At 43.0% G+C, this 17878-nt stretch overlaps 2 protein-coding genes across 6 annotated transcripts in view; one reads left to right on the top strand and one right to left on the bottom strand.

The window, feature by feature from the left end:
* Nucleotides 1–17878, bottom strand: part of MCPH1 (microcephalin 1) — a 232250-nt gene that overhangs the window by 106002 nt on the left and 108370 nt on the right. The gene's annotated exons all lie outside the window — the stretch shown is intronic.
* The window catches only part of ANGPT2 (angiopoietin 2), a 61027-nt gene that overhangs the window by 32037 nt on the left and 11112 nt on the right, over nt 1–17878 (top strand). The window contains exons 3-7 of the mRNA XM_061404072.1: nt 2058–2179; nt 8299–8531; nt 10639–10766; nt 16318–16419; nt 17185–17351. Coding sequence (XP_061260056.1) covers nt 2058–2179; nt 8299–8531; nt 10639–10766; nt 16318–16419; nt 17185–17351 — 752 coding nt within the window. The remainder of the gene's footprint in view (nt 1–2057; nt 2180–8298; nt 8532–10638; nt 10767–16317; nt 16420–17184; nt 17352–17878) is intronic.

Raw genomic sequence — 17878 nt, 5'->3', positions numbered from 1 at the left:
CCACAAGGTACTCAAAATTCTGAAAGGTAAATTAAATCTAACAAGTTAAGACAGAAACATCTAAAAGTAAATGTATAGATATACCCATGGTCAACTATTCAAATAGATTAGTGATATTTGAGTCACAGGCCCACCTTCTGAGAATACAACTGATGAGCAATCAAGCCCTTCAGAAACAGTCCTGCGGCTTCCCTGGTGGCGCAGTGGGTAAGAATCTGCCTGCCAATGCAGGGGCCAAGTTCAATTCCTGGTCGGGGAAGGTAAGACTCTGCATGCCCACACGCTGCAGCCACCAGAGACTGCACGCCTGCAGCCTGTGCTCCACCCGCAACAAGAAAAGCCACAGCAGGAAGAAGTCCACACAGAGTGACGAGGAGCCGCTCGTCTCAACCAGAGAAAGCCACGCACAGCCAAGAAGACCCGAATATAACGCTGCTTATGTTTCAGGTCAGAGTAAGAAAAAAGCATCAGATACAAAGCAATAATGGAAACCTTGGCCGTCCTCTGTAAGTTAGACTCACTAGCATTTAATGAGATTTTGTTGAGTCACATGATTTTTTAAAAAAATCTATTGCAAAACTAAGTAGAAAACAGGAAAATAGGAAGATGGCTGGAAAGCAAATGGCCTCTAATATCCGACTAAACGCAGTAAGATGCTGAGACTAATCAAAGACATCGAGGGACCAAATTACGCATCAACTTACTCGGGTATCTGGTGGGCAGTGACTGTGTGAAGCTGGTTAAATTCAAACACGAAAGGTTCTGATTAGAAGATTCTTCCAGCCTGTCAGTGTGAGAGACTATTAAACCAGACTGGGAGGGAAGGCTGGAGGCCTGAGATCTTAGACCCAATAGACAACCACGTGACCTGGGTAATTGAGAGTCACCTGCAGCTGGAGGCCTTCGGAAAAGTGATGGGAAAACATCGAATTGGTCCTGGATCGGTCAGGACCCATCGGTCGCCCCTCCCCTCCTGAACTCTAGGAGCAAAATCAAAGACAAGTTTCTAGTTCCTTCTCTCAATAACCAATGCACATTGTTGGGGCCCACAGAAGATGTAGGCCTCATCTATATTCCGGGTGTTAGTATCCAATCACACCCTGGGGCTGGCCAGGGTCTTTACTCATGCACAAAGGACTGGTCATGGCAGGAAGGCATCCAGCTTTGAAGACCAGGCTGTCCCTAAACCCGTGTGATGGGGCCATGCCAAGGCGTTCATGAATGACACAGACCCCGAGCAAACAATGCTTCTTTCAAGGACCCTCATTCCAGCCAACAATTCTGCCTGACACTTAACACATGACGTCACATCCTGAGTAACCATGACACAGAGGACATGAGTCACCACACTCTTCCTGCTAAAATGCAGCCAAAGGCGAAAGAATTCATTCTTGAAGTTGTCGGAACACAATGGAACAGCGATACCGCACGTGGTGTGTGTCAGAAAGGCCCACAGAGCGAGACCCAGCTCCTGCTCCATACTGATGCTCTCGTTTCCTGATGGGCTGACATGACTTTTAAAATAGGAAAAAGAGACATGGAAAAGGAAAGGGGGGGGGGAGACTAAACAAGTGAATACAAATAAGGAAATGCTAGGCTAAAAGTGAGCTGTGCTCTTACAGAATGGAAGTAGGTGGTTCTAAACACTGTCCACTGACACAGAGATGTGGGGGCAACATGTGTCTCGAGGAAAGGAAATGCCTCTTTTCATTTATCAACTATTTCTGATATATTAAATATGACCATTTTATGCTCCTGATTATTCCACTGTGTGAAATGACAAAACACGGCAGAGCAAGAAAATGAACATTATATTATTTGACACAAGCACCACTGTCCAGAACTATTAAATCCTTTCCAAAATAACATGGCAAAAAGAAAATGTTTAGCACATTTTGAAGTATTCCAGCACAACAAACCTTTTCTGAAAATGAAAAAATATGTCAAAATAAGATACTTGGGTAAATAAGTAATATTTTATTTTTTCCTATAATTTAGATGACTTTGTATCTAATTTAAAAAAATACTAAGTAGGAATTTTATTTTGTTACATTTAGGTATTAAATCAGACAACAAGACTTGAACTTCAGCTTCTAGAACACTCTCTTTCTACAAACAAATTGGAAAAACAGATTTTGGATCAGACCAGTGAAATAAGCAAACTGCAAGATAAGAACAGGTAATAAAAATATAAAGAGACGTATAACCCAGAATCATACATTTTCTAGATATGAAAGCCTATTTCAAGTGATTATTAACTATAAATAAGCATGGCTTTCAAAATGCCGAATTTCTTACTGTACAGTGCAAGGATCAGGAGTTGACGAGAACGTAGGGAGAGGGTTTGGAGAAAAACACCAAAATGGTATCACCTTCTAAAATAGTCCTTGACTTTGGTTTTTTTTTTTTTTTTTTAACACTCTGGGCCTCTTAAAGATCCTCTTACATGAATCCTCCAAATTTTACCTCAGGATTTTACATCAATCCATGGAAAACTACTACTGAGGCATTTTGATATTAACAAGTTCTTTGCCTCTGAGAACTTAGTTTATTTCAATGCAAAATGGTCTACAGCAGGAAAACTACACCTTATTGTAAACCAACACACATTTCATGATGCAACGTTTATTTTTAAAGCATGCTGCTGCCACTGCTGCTGCTAAGTCACTTCAGTCGTGTCCGACTCTGTGCGACCCCACAGATGGTGGCCCACCAGGCTCCCCCATCCCTGGGATTCTCCAGGCAAGAACACTGGAGTGGGTTGCCACTTCCTTCTCCAATGCATGAAAGTGACAAGTGAAAGTGAAGTCGCTCAGTCGTGTCTGACTCTTAGCAATCCCATGGACTGCAGCCCACCAAGCTCCTCCGCCCATGGGATATTCCAGGCAAGAGTACTGGAGTGGGTCGCCATTGCCTTCTAAAAACAAAAGTTAATATTAAATACAGTTATGTTAATATCTAAAATAAAATGTTAAAAGCTCTCAAAAAAAACTGATACAAAAACCAAGATTATGGGTGACCAGTGGGGACTGTTTCTGTAGGCTCACTCAGGTGGGGACATAGGAGGGTATTGCATTCACATTCCGGGTGTGCGTATTTCCTTGTTTCTAATCAGGACACGCATCACACTGTTAACGCAACTAAGTAATTCTTCATCATAGCCAAAAATAAGACTTAACTGTCTTACAATCATTCTTTCCTTTAATTGAGAACTAAACTGAAAGAATTCTGTGCCGTGGGTAACAGACTGAATTCATTGAAAGTTTTGAAAAGCAAGTCGATTTTTTTTTTTAAACTTTTAATTGGGTGAACATTGTTTTACAGTGTTGTATCAGTTTCTGCCATACAACGCCACACATCAGCCATAATTATACACGGATCACCTCCCTCCCCTCCCGCCAGCCCACCTGTCTCAGTCATCACAGGGCAGCGGGCTGGGCTCCCTGTGTTATGACGCACAGCAGCTTCTTGCTAGCCACTGAGCTCACGTATGACAGTGCACACACATGTCAGTGCCACTCTCTCCGTCCGCCCCACTCTCCCCTTTCCCCACTGTGCCCCCGCAGGTCCATTCTCTGAGTCTCCACTCCTTCATTTCTAGATATTCCATCAATAAGCATTAATACATGATACTTTTCTCTTTCTGACTTACTCCACTCTATAACAGGCTTGGGGTCACCCACCTCACTAGAACGGACTCAAATTCTGTTCTTTTTTGTCGCTGAATAGTATTTCATTGTATATATGTACCACATCTTTATCCATCCATCTGTACCAAGTAGATTTTTATTCTAAATATTTTAATGTTTCACATTTATCTCTTATGAAAAGTAAGACTTTTATATAAAAGTCTGAGTCCAATAATTGAGATATGTTAAGAGTCTCTCGTTTCCTGTTGTTAACATGGCTTATTTAGTGTTCCCCTGCATGGGGTGCAGTAATGCTGGGACACTCTGGTGCTGGATGTGGTTCCCGCTTTACTTTCTGAGTTAGTATGCTATGGCGCTAAGATGATCAGTTACACGTGTCAGTTATGTTACCCAGACAACAACTTTATAAATAGTTGTCAAATGGCATTGCCATTTGTCTAGAAAAGTATGCATCTAATTCTCAATTCAGACACACTGCTTAATATTTTCACTTATCACAATATGCAATTTTTTTTTCAGCCTGAATTGCTGTGAAACGCAGCCTGAACTGCTGTGAAATGCAATCAACAACCTTCACTACATTTTTTAATCATCCATAATTTGATAAAATTCTTTCGTATGTTAAAGCTTTACAATGTATAAAATAGTGACTCCAACCACACAGGAAGCTGCTCTGTTTTCTGATAATTCTTGCTTAAATGATCCTTCACATTCCTCCCTCCCCTCTTAATCCTACAGTTTTCCCCTGGTTAACTGACATTTGACCAGTAGTGTGCTTTTCCAATAATTTCAATCCATTTTTCATGAGTTATTTTTACCATCTGAGTCACCAGGGAAGCCCCTATTTACAAGTTATTTTCAAACACCACAACATTTTCTCCATAAAACCACTCTGCTGAACAAACATCCCTAACAAACTAAAATTTTCTGCACAACAAAGGAAACTATTAGCAAGGTGAAAAGACAGCCTTCAGAATGGGAGAAAATAATAGCAAATGAAGCAACTGACAAACAACTAATCTCAAAAATATACAAGCAACTCCTACAGCTCAATTCCAGAAAAATAAATGACCCAATCAAAAAATGGGCCAAAGAACTAAACAGACATTTCTCCAAAGAAGACATACAGATGGCTAACAAACACATGAAAAGATGCTCAACATCACTCATTATCAGAGAAATGCAAATCAAAACCACTATGAGGTACCATTTCACACCAGTCAGAATGGCTGCGATCCAAAAGTCTACAAGCAATAAATGCTGGAGAGGGTGTGGAGAAAAGGGAACCCTCTTACACTGTTGGTGGGAATGCAAACTAGTACAGCCACTATGGAGAACAGTGTGGAGATTCCTTAAAAAACTGGAAATAGAACTGCCTTATGATCCAGCAATCCCACTGCTGGGCATACACACTGAGGAAACCAGAAGGGAAAGAGACACATGTACCCCAATGTTCATCACAGCACTGTTTATAATAGCCAGGACATGGAAGCAACCTAGATGTCCATCAGCAGATGAATGGATAAGAAAGCAGTGGTACATATACACAATGGAGTATTACTCAGCCATTAAAAAGAATTCATTTGAATCAGTCCTAATGAGGTGGATGAAACTGGAGCCTATTATACAGAGTGAAGTAAGCCAGAAAGAAAAACACCAATGCAGTATACTAACGCATATATATGGAATTTAGAAAGATGGTAACAATAACCCTGTATATGAGACAGCAAAAGAGACACTGATGTGTCTTATGGACTCTGTAGGAGAGGGAGAGGGTGGGAAGGTTTGGAAGAATGACATTGAAACATGTATAATATCATGTATGAAATGAGTCGCCAGTCCAGGTTCGATGCACGATACTGGATGCTTGGGGCTGGTGCAGTGGGACGACCCAGAGGGATGGTATGGGGAGGGAGGAGGGAGGAGGGTTCAGGATGGGGAACACATGCATACCTGTGGCGGATTCATTTCAATATTTGGCAAAACCAATACAATATTGTAAAGTTTAAAAAAAATTAAATAATTAAAATGCTTGGCAAAAAAAAGATAAAAAAAATAAATGAGCAAGTGGCTCCCAAACTTGTAAAAAAAATAAATAAATAAAATCCCAAGTCACTTCCAACAGCAGAGCTCCACAACTGAATTGCAAATATCTAACTCAGACTGGTGGCACAGTGGTAAAGAATCTGCCTGCAATGCAGGAGATGCAAGAGACTCAGGTTCAATTCCTGAGTTGGGAAGATTCCCCCGGAGAAAGAAATGGCAACCCACTCCAGTATTCTTGTCTGGAAAATTCCATGGACAGAGGAGCCTGGCAGGTACTGTCCATGGGGTTGCAAAGAGTCAGCCATGACTAAACAACTGAACGCACACACCTAACTCAGATTGGAGCCACAGCACTGCTTCTGAGTGACCTGCCATAGTGAGGATACCGAAAGACGTAGCTTTTATCAGTGGACTTACAAAAACCATACGTAACGAATCTCCACCTGCAGAAGAATAACCTTTTTAGCAGCTGCAGGAAGCATGTTCTCTTTTGACACAATATGAAATGAAATGGCAATAATATGTTTCTTTTCATCAACAACTTTAAAATTAATAATAAGAAAGTCATGTTGATGATTTTATAGCGTTCAGTGAGTTTGGCATGGTGTTTTCAGGTACCTTAAAATTTGAGGTTAGCCTAAGATGTGGACTAGACTAAGATTTCATCATTACAAAAATATGTGACTGTGTTGCACATTTGAAAAACCATATTTTAAATTATCTTCAATAGTTCTCTCAAAGTGTGATTGCTTTCTTCATGGAACGTGAAGTATTTAATTTTTTTCCAGTGAAGTCAAAGTACTTAATAGCATCAACATCTTCCTGAAAATAACCATGAGCTGAAGTTGAAAATTACTATACTTTTTTCATCTTATCATTTCTTTCCTTCTAAAAATAAATGATTTAGGGGCTACTTGCACCAGTTCAATTAAATTACAATTACCGATATATGATTCAGTTGTTTCTGAAAAGCACTGTCATTTATAATGTCCCCTTCTGAAGACAGGCAATAAAAACACATAAAAGAAACATGATTCCGCCTTGATATTTCTGCCAACAGGGCTATTTCTCCACATTTCTCAACAGACCATGAATTACATTAATATAAAGTTACACAGTACCAACATCCAACTTCCATGGTGACGATCGAGCAGATCATCCTGTATCAGGAATCCAAGTGAGATGCTAACGAGCAGAGTGTCAGTGACACAGGCGTCCCCATGGCACCGCCCCTCCCCCGCCCACCATCCCTCCACACTGACCATGGCATTTGCTGCACTGTGCAAAATTCTTGCTATGAATTTATTCTCATGTCTTATCCCACTTATTTAATTTCCTTTTATTAAAAAAAAAAGCATAATACAACTCACTAAATCTAAATTGACTGTAGAAGCAAGTAAAGGGGCCAGATGTGCATTTGTAGAACATGGCTCTGAGATCTGATGTCTGAGACTCTTTTAAGCTTTAAACACAGAGATACGTGGTCCTGCTCACAGCCAGTCTGGTCTGGAATGGCCTGATGCTGGGCTTCACTCTTCAGCACCTGCTTGTATTTAATTTTGAGACTCAATCTTTAGGCCAGGTTGTGACTGATCTCTGGATTATACTGGCAGAGATTTGGGAGAAAGAAAAAAATTGACAACTGGACGGTGATAAATTTAAGAGCTGCAACTGAATTTAATAGTAAGTAGTATTAATACTGATTATTAATGCTTATAGGTAAGACCTGGAATAGGTAGTTAGGCCCTTAGTTAGTTTAGTAATGTTTCCAAGGTTAAAGGTTCAGAAAATGTTACTGCCCCCCAAAAAGGAATAATAGACTCACAGATTATTTGAACTAGAAGGGGTCTCAGAGATCATCATCTAATCTAAAGCCTTCATTTTAGGTAGAGAGGAGAAGGCAATGGCACCCCACTCTAGTACTCTTGCCTGGAAAATCCCGTGGATGGAGGAGCCTAGCAGGCTCCAGTCCATAGGGTCGCTAAGAGTCGGGCACGACTGAGTGACTTCACTTTCACTTTCACTTCATGACTGTAGGTGGACTTTCCCAAAGATAGAGTAACACCGGGGGGTCACGTGCAGAGGTAACATTCTCAGCCCAGAGCTCTGACCCCCAGGAGTTCCCAACACCAAGGCACCTTCTCTTTTTTTGTGTGTGTGTGTAATAAAGTTTTATTAAAGTATAAAGGAGATAGAGAAAGCTTCTGACATAGGCATCAGAAGGGGGCAGAAAGAGTACCCCCAAGGCACCTTCTCAATGCCCACATTCCTCTTGAGAAAAACCATGGTCTTCACAGACAGTGCATGTGGAAATTTCTAGTCATGAACCTTACATTTTCATCAGGGCACTTTCTCCTCATGCTTATGTCATATCTGTGTCCTCTGTCTGATCTCAGCACGCTTGAGAGCCTCCTCACGGCTCCAGTAACATCTGATTACTTTAAAACTCCTGTGACATCTTACCAGAGGGCCCTGCAGAAGCAGAAATTCCATAAATATAAACGACTGTATAAGGATTATGAAACTGATTAGATGTTTACCAAGCTCATGGCTTTGATGGTGATCAGAAAACCCTTCACTAACAATTATTTCCCTTTACAAGTTTCCTGGAAAAGAAAGTTCTAGATATGGAAGACAAGCACATAGTTCAACTTCGGTCAATCAAAGAAGAGAAAGATCAGCTCCAGGTGTTAGTATCCAAGCAAAATTCCATCATTGAAGAACTGGAAAAACAACTGGTGACGGCCACGGTGAATAATTCAGTTCTCCAAAAGCAGCAACATGATCTGATGGAGACAGTTAATAATTTACTGACTCTGATGTCAACATCAAACCGTAAGTAAAGTTTACACATAAGTTTTTCCTCCGTTTTGTCATTAGTCGGTGAAATTTCAAAAATTCATTGAAAAAAAAAAACAGAAAACCTTTCATTTTCCAAGAAAGGCACTATTTCTCATGAATACTTTATAGGGCCTCAATATGGAACCAATTAAAAAGAAGGAGAAAGAGGGGAAGGGGAATATGTATTTATACTAATTAAATATTATGAGGCAAACCACCTCAAACAACCTTTTGTTCCTGGGCTCGGAGAGCCTTCTTTTAGTTAGTTCCATTGCTAACACAGGTGTATAGGGCTGGCCAAGTTACTAAACCACTTGCTTAGTTGCTCAGTCGTGTCCAACTCCTTGCGACCCCATGGACTGCAGCCCCCCAGACACCTCTATCCATGGAGATTCTCTAGGCAAAAAATATTGGAGTGGGTTGCCATTTCCTTCTCCATCACTAAAGCAGAGTGCACATTTTTTTTATTTTTTAGGAGAGAAAAACAATACTAGGCCCACAGGGTTGTTGTGAAGGTTAAATGAGACAATGCTTACATAAGACCGGTATCCAAGCAACGCCAGTACCAATATACCAAGAAACTGGTATCTCACCACACCCGTAACGGCATCTCTCCTTCCTTATTTCTGTTTTACCCTTCAACTTCCGTATTAGAGGGAAGCAGGGATACATCTTCCATCATTAACTAGAGAGATGATACCCAACCTGTGTGGTATTTTAAGATTGCTTTTTCTCAAACACTGGGTCTAGCTCTTACTATGGCCTGTTGCATAGAGCCCTTCCAAACGTATTCGTTCAACACAGATGCACTTTACATGCGATTCATGTAGAGATATTTCTTCATTTCTGTAAGAAGTATGTTCTCACATTTCCCTTGAGTCATACAGTTATGCCCACTTCAGTAAGAGAGACCTTTAAAAAAGGTTTCTACTTAAACCAGGAAGCAGACAAACAAGCATGACCTGTGCTACATGGCGGGTCTGCAGTGCATGCCTTCCAATGAGAGTCACACTCCTTTGTAATTTTGAAAAATTCTGCATTTTTTCACATGTGTAGAAAAGGAAAAGACAGTCACCTGATGCCTGGCGGGACCAGGACAGTGTGAGGTGCTAGCTTTGATGAGCCAAAGTAGAGGAAAACCACACAGCTCAGATCTTGGCAAAAACAAGCAGCAGGGAGACAGGGCCACAGGATGAGCTTGGTTTGCCCGCGTGCCTCGGCCAGCGGGTGGATGGAGCCCCCACCCAAGCGGGCTGCCCGCCTGACCTGGTCCAGAGCCTGGGGCACTGGTCATTCTCTAGAAGGAAGATAAACACATACCTGCAAGAACAGATGCACACAAACACTTTTTTTTTTTTTTTAATGTGGCAAAAAAAAAAAAAAAAAAGGATTGGGAAGTCTGTTGAGAGTGAAACAAAAAATTTGAAAGAATTTCATAGTCCTAGATGTTTTACACTTTCAAGGAAGAATTTCAAAGACACAGATACATAAATTTTAGGTTCCTCTTTAACACATGGCGGACTACAGTCCATAGGATCGCAGAGTCAGACACGATTGAGCGACTAACACTTTCATTATACTTTAAGACAAGCTACTATGAGATGGCTGCTAAAAATCCAAAGAATACTGGAGTCTTCACCCAATGGTCTAAAGAAATATTACTATCTAAATAGTTGGCCTCAGATGCACAAGAAGAAAACAATCCAGACCACAGCCTAACTGGCGAACTGGCTGTGGGTGCAGCCACTGCAGAGCCAGCACTGTTTTTAGGTATGTTCTTTATTCTTCTGTAATCACTTTATCTGATTCTACTCAAGATGAAAGATTTTTTCACACATAAAGTGTACAAAGGGTGATTGCAAAGTACTTGCATTACATACAGTTGATGGGAAGAAAAAGGAAGTATGGATTATTGGTAATGACCTTTGAGAATTAATACCAAACAGGCTGAAAGAGGAACTTTATCAGAAAGGCTTAAGAAACTAGCATCTCACGATAACAATTCAAATATGATACAATTACAAATAAGTGCATCTCAAAATAATCAGCTTTTATCTTTTCACAAACTCCTCTTAAAAGCTTTCCTATTTTTTAAAAACAGCCTCATACTCCTTGCTTGCCAAGGACGAACAAATCATCTTCAGAGACTGCGGGGAGGCATTCAAATCGGGACTGACCACCAGCGGTGTCTACACATTGACGTTCCCTAACTCCACGGAGGAGATCAAGGTAAGGCGCTGCCTCTCATTTTCAGCCCCCTGGCTTGAAGCAGGTGGTTGCAGGAGCAGAACAGCTGCATACATAGTTCTCATACCATGCCAGTGGCATGCAGAGCAAAGCAAGAAACACCGACCATGAGTAACTCGCAGCCCCGCCGTGGGGCACACAGCACTGACGATGCTGATGGACGATGCAGAAGGAGCTATCTCATTCTGTGCGTCTACCTCCTGTATAAGACAATCTGCTCATGTTCCCCTTGCATTTGGCTTGGTCATGCCTCCTGTCAGTTGTTTGTCTTGAAGTGTCAGACTCTCTTTGTTAGTTGTAAAGAAAATGTTTTCCAAAATCTGAGAGTTTGAATAACCATAGTTTATGCGTCAGTCCTTATTTCATGTAACAATGGTTGGTATTTTATTAAAAAAAAAAGCTCATTCAGTTTGCAACTGAAAGTCCCAGTTTCTCTCTTTGAGACAGCCACAGGCACTTTGATGTGCAGAAGTGATGAATACCCAGTTCCATGTCATCAAACGGAATAGAAAAAACAGACCTGTAGCAGTAGAGGCTTAATAAAATTGATCATTTTTACTGCTTTGTCAGGGACGTCCTGAAGTGACACTGGCTTTTCTCCTCCGGTTGCAAGTGTGTGACTGAGGAGCACGGTGAGGGTGTCCGCTCTTAGTTCATTCTAGGGGGCTGGCAGTTTAACCTGCTAGTCCTTTGGTACCACCTGTGCAAACACCATCACAGCCCTGAAGGCTGTGGACGTGCTGCAGAGGGGCTTAGGGACCCTGGGTGGGCTGTTCTTATCCCCTCTGATGGGCTTTTCTTCCCAAGTACGTGCATAAGTGAACCAAGAACCAGAACTTACCGTAAGGAGAAGCAGGTGTACAGTTTAACTCAGTGTTCTTGGTTATGCTGAATTTTTCAGGAGCATGACTCCTGAATTTGCTGCAGGAGAAGTTAAGCTTTAGATGGGGGTGGGTGGGGGTGGGAGTGGGGGAGACACTTCCCCAGGGAATATTTCAGTGTGGCTTCTATAAGATAAAACAGTCTTACACAAGAATCAGTGTGAAGCACTATATAACTGTGAGACGCCTGTATTTGTTAAATGCCTATAAATATGTTTACAACTAACTGTAAAAGCAGCTACAAACTGAATGAACGGAAACACTTACGGAAAATGCACTCAATGCTGCATCAAAATGAAAATGTTAGAGGTTCCTGAAAGTATTAGCCTTTTGAACTCAGGATTATCCTCAGTATTTAACATGGTGATAGAGAAAAACACTTTATAAAAAATACAAACATTAAGGTTATAAAGACATGGAATTTGAAACAGTAACATATGCTTGATTATGAACGGAAAAGATAAACAGTCGATTTACCTTGAATAATACTTTCCAAAGAAATCTAAATTATTCATGGTGTTCTAAGTCAACCTTGAAAGCCAGTTAATGTCCTAGCACCCTAGAAGTAGTGCATTAGGGGGAGGAAAAAAAAACCCAAACCTGAACAGTCTGTTGCAGATGAAAAAGTGATGAGCAGACTCTGTACCAAGCCTTTGAGTCCCCTTTGCTCTCTGGTTTTCAGGCCAACTTCTTATACACTATTGTCTGTCACCAGCTGTTGGTCTGCCCTTGGTCTGGAGGCAGGGGGACGGCGGGACAGGAGTGACAGGAGAGGAAGGGATGGGGAATGAAGTGGAATGACCCCAGACAGACCAAAGGGACCAGCGCCGCCCTCCTGTGGCGTAACACTTCCTGCCTTACTTCGTGCCCCTGCCCCAGTGGCTCTACCAGCCCAACAGCCTCGGTGCTGGAAGAGGATGATATACGGCTCTGGGGTGATGGAGTCTCAGACCATGGCTGGAAGCGTTAGCATTTACACGCCCTTTTACATACATGCGGTAAAAACAACTCACTGAACAGCAGGGAACAACAATCTTTGAAACCCCCATTTTTTTATCTCTAAGATATATGGTCCAGATTAAGTTACCTCTGGATTCCCCTCCAGACTTCAGACTCCATGATTCACAACCTGAGAAAGTCTGATAGACTTGGGCCTAAACTCTGACTCTGCCAGCGTGTGCCTCTCGGCAAGTCACTGCCCTGCCTGCAGCCTCTGCTCCCTCATCTGCGACGTGCTGCGGGCTCCCCTGTCTCACAGAGCAGTTTCAGGGTGACGCTGGAGGTGACCACGGAGGACAGGGTTCGGTGCCCGCCATCCAGTCGATGTACGGGAAGCGTGACTGTTCTGGCTGCCCCCAAGAGCCACGAGGGCCTTCCCTGGTGGCTCAGTGGTAAAGAATCCACCTGCAATGCAGGAGACCTGGGTTCGATCTCTGGGTCAGGAAGATCCCCTGGAAAAGGAAATGGCCACCCACTCCAGTATTCTTGCCTGGGAAGTCCCAAGGACAGAGGAGCCTGGTAGGCTGCAGTCCATGGGGTTGCTAAGAGTCAGACACGACTGAGCGACTTCACTTTCACTTTTCACTTTCATGCACTGGAGGAGGAAATGGCAACCCACTCTAGTGTTCTTGCCTGGAGAATCCCAGGGACGGCGGGGCCTGGTGGGCTGCCATCTATGGGGTCGCACAGAGTCGGACACGACTGAAGCGACTTAGCAGCAGCAGCAGTGGCGACTAAACAGCAATAACAAAGGGCCATGGACAACTTCCTCGAAGGGCGGGACACTCAGGCTCACCCTGAATCTTCTAATTCAAGAAAAGGATGCTCAACAGCTCTCTTGGCAGATCTTTCCCAAAGAGGCTTAAATATTTCAACTAGATTTTTAAAGAATTCTTTAGATTTTTGTACAAGATAGACATTGCACGGTGGCATTTATCAGAAGCATTGTTGTTTTTGCTAGTTAAGAGACACAGTGGTTTCCTTCCCTAAATTTCACAGGATACCTGACTCCTAACGTTTTTCCGTTTGCTGTTTAATCACTCATTCACCATGGCCTCAGAGTTGAAGCATGACATTTAAATTGAGCGTTATTTGCTCAAAGACATCAAACTTGAGAGCAAGATACCAGGCCCGTGGACCATGCTGTGGCGTGCTAATTAGAAGCACTGACCGCCCTCGGTCTGCTGTAATTGGAGCAGGGAGGTCTGGGGCATTATCTGAGGACTTCTGCTTTTCTGACCCTGATGCAATCTGCTCCATCATTTTCATCAGTACCTCCTGGCTACATGGAGGGCTCCACTGGAGCACGATCTTCCTCTGGAAGCAGCATGAGCCAACTAGCCATAATGCTTCAGTTTTTATAAATGCTGGGTTTTTTTCTTCCCCTCAAGCTGGACAAATATTAAAATATGTTCTCACGATCCTATCATTGTTTCTAATGGGGTTAGAGGATAGTATGGCTCAGACCCCAGACCTTGGTCTTGACTGATTTCCATAACAAGATGGAGTCGTTCTCTGATTTAAATATCAGTAACTCATCAGGGCAATTTTGACACTGAAGAAGTGAATGTCGTGGAACGAGGACAGGCTCACTGAGAACAGCGTGCAGGCCCTTCACCCCCGGCACACCTTTTAGGGTAGGAGAGTCCAAGTGTGTGCATGTGACTGCTCAGACCAATGGAGCTTATTCCGCTAATTTACTAGAAGGGTCTTTTAAAAGACATGTTGACAGAAGTCAGCGGTACTGACCATCTCATGGACCAGAGGCAAGTGAGAGGCAGGATTATTCATGAACTGACTTCAGTGTGGAGCTGGGTGGAGGGACTTCTGGCCTATTAACAAAAGAGCCAAGCTTCCCTGTGTTTGGAAGCATGTGTGTGAGTCACTCAGTTGTGTCCCACTCTTTGTCACCGTAGCCATTTCCTTCTCCAGGGGATCTTCCAGACCAAGGATTGAAGTTGGGTCTCCTGCACTGCAGGCAGACTCTTTACTGTCTGAGCCACCAGGGAAGCCCATCTGGAAAGCATGAGGGAGTAGAAAACACATCACAGAATCAGGAATTAAAGAGACCTTATTCAAATCCTATATGCCAACACTTAATAGCTGAATGACTCTGATCAACTTAACCTGACTTCACCAAATCTTTTCTCCTTTCGAAAATGTAGAATTAAGAGTAGCACAGCAAAGTTGCCATGAGATCACAGATAATACATACAAAGAACCCAGCCTGGTGCTTGGAACGGAGTGATGCAGAGCAATGATAATGATAATAATAATGTCAATTCAGAGCCATAAGGGGTTATCTTAAGCAGATCAACTTCATATGACTGATTAATTTAAATGGCGAATTCATTTCATTCCTGATAAACACAATTTTCTTTCATGGAACACACGTTTCCAAACATAAGGATCACCAGGAAGGCAACATGGGCCGAGTGACGGTGCTGGGGAGAGCCTGGAAAGGTGGCAGAGAGAGGGGGACGGGCGATCTGGCGCTGGGCTCCAGCTGCTGCTCTCGGCTGGCTCAGAACAGGCTGGCAGACAAGTGCGCCCAGTGAAGGGGCAGGCCTGGGTGCACTCTGGGTGCACCGTTAGCCCCTAGTCCCTAGATTTCAGCTCAAGAAGCAGTATGGTTCACATTTAAACTTACTCTGCCAAAACCACCTCCAAAAGTATCCCCAAAGACCGTGGAGGACAACAAAGAAAGAACACTTCTCATTGGTTTTGAACCTTAACTTGCATATTTACTACCTTGGAGGCTGTAGGGACATTTATCTTAACTTTTTGGAAAACGTCTTCGTTCTACTGTAATCTCATTATTTAAAACTATCTGTGTAATCTTATTTTCAGGGGTTTTTAATTTCATAATAAAATTCCAGCTGAGCTGAAATTAAGCATGGATGTTCTTAGATCAAGAAGAAATCCCATGTCCTGAGCAAAGTTTAAACCCACCAAGCCCATTTAAAAGCAGAAATCAAAAGAGTAGGGAAGAGAAACACCAGGGGCCGTGAGCAAGGTAGAGAGAAGTGTGAGGTCGGGGATCTGTGGGGTGGAACCACCAGGCCCCGCTCGGTTCGCACACAAAGCCTCCGGTCCCTCCTTCTGAGGGGTGAACCATGGAAACTGACTTTGATCCCACACTCAGAGGAAGCCTAACAGCTCCACGGCATCACAGCAGTCTTAGAAGCTCTGCAATCCAAGAGTCTCCCTTTTACACAACTCTCTGGAGAGTTGATTGGGACTGGCAACCATCATAAAGGTTTTCAGGGATGTGGACATGAAGCAATGGATCTCTGCAGGCTGGAGATGAGAGACTTCGGGCCAATCAGCCAACATGCCCCATTCCCCACAAAGCGCTAAGGAGCGCGGATCTCTGGGTCAGCTGTCGGGGTGGGGCTCTGCCTAAAACAGATGATGACAAGGTCCTATTTTCATCCACACGTCGTGTTATGTTACTGTTTACTTTTTTAAATTCATGGTTTTCAATTTCCCTAAAATCCTTTGCCTCTTGGAAGACCACAGAGATTTACCCCAGAGAACCCCATCAGCTCTGGCTGTATTCTAAGTATCTCTGTTCATCTCGTTTCTGTTATGTAAGACGAGGACCCAAGTCCGGATGTTTCCCAGGCAGTAACTGTGCGTTCCCGTTGCAGGCTTACTGTGACATGGAAACGGGTGGAGGTGGGTGGACAGTTATTCAGCGACGTGAAGACGGCAGTGTTGATTTTCAGAGGACTTGGAAAGAATATAAAGTGGTATGGATATTCTTTAAACCATCTGAAAATAATTTTCCTTGCAAAAACTAACTTTGAGAATGTGCAGGACTTCCACCACAAATCGAAAACTAACCCATGACTTTTGATCATTTTTTTTTTGTCTTGAAACCAAAAGGATCTTTCTAACTGGTGCTTCTGTCACCACGTTAAAGCATGGTCCAGTCGGTGTAACGTAAACGAAATATCAAAACAAAGGCATGCGAAAGCTAGTGGGCTCAGCATTTCTAGGGGTAGACTGCTTCACAGCATTTCACACCTCTGCAAACTAAGGTGTTTATGATGATGCTTCTTTCTTACGATTTTTTTGATGTGGACCATTTTTTTAAAAGTCTTTATTGAGTTTGTTACAACACTGATTCTGTTTTATTTTTTGGCTTTTGGCCAGCAGGCATGCAGGATCTGAGCTCCCCCACCAGGGACTGAACCCAGACCCCTTGCACTGGAAAGTGAAGCCTCAAGCCCTGGCCCAGCAGGGAGGCCCCTAGGATAATGTTTCTACTGGGGGTTCTCCAAGTCCTTCTAATTATTCCAATACCAATCTCCTTCTGGTAACCGCTTAGCTTCTTAAAACTGATTTTTTAAAAACCTTATATGGAAGGTCCCAAAGTTTCACAGCACAGGAAGGAATTTCTGCTGAATGTTTGATGCTTGTTCCACGTTCAGTTGATGGACTACTGATTTCAAATATGTGAAGGGGGAAAAAAAAAAAAGTGAAGTAAGTGAACTTTTCAACTTGAATTTCAGGGATTCGGGAACCCTTCGGGTGAACACTGGCTGGGAAATGAGTTTGTTTCGCAGGTGACGGGTCAGAAACGCTACGTGCTGAAAATACACCTAAGAGACTGGGAAGGGAATGAGGCTTACTCGCTGTACGACCACTTCTATCTCTCGAATGAAGAACTCAACTACAGGTGAGGAAATTACATGTCACTGAAACGAGTTAAAAGACTTGCCGGAAGTCAGAACCCCACTGTATTAACCAGAATCTGAATGACTCAGATCAGATCAGATCAGATCAGTCGCTCAGCCGTGTCCGACTCTTTGCGACCCCATGAATCGCAGCATGCCAGGCCTCCCTGTCCATCACCAAGCTCCCTTAATGGGGAAAAGCAGCTTGGCTCTCAGAGTTCTTTGCTGCCCTTAGGCAAGTGTCTCTAGTTTTAACATTCTAATTCTAATGATACAAGGGGAGCTTTAAGAGACAGAATTGTGCCTGTTGTGTCTGCTCTGTAGCCTCAGAGCACAGATGAACCCTGCCTGGCAGGTAATTATTTGCAGAATAAATGAATGTTGTGTCCTTATAAGATACCATGCCAATAACACAGCAGATGTATGTGTATGTGAGTTGCTCAGTTGTGTCTGACTCTTTGCGACCCCATGGACTGTAGCCCACCAGGCTCCTCTGTCCATGGAATTCTCCAGGCTAGGATACCGGAAT

The sequence above is a fragment of the Bos javanicus genome, chromosome 27, assembly GCF_032452875.1.
Source record: "Bos javanicus breed banteng chromosome 27, ARS-OSU_banteng_1.0, whole genome shotgun sequence".
Taxonomy (NCBI): Eukaryota; Metazoa; Chordata; class Mammalia; order Artiodactyla; family Bovidae; genus Bos; species Bos javanicus.
Note: the sequence above shows the minus strand (reverse complement) of the source record. Positions and strands in the feature narration are given on the sequence as shown.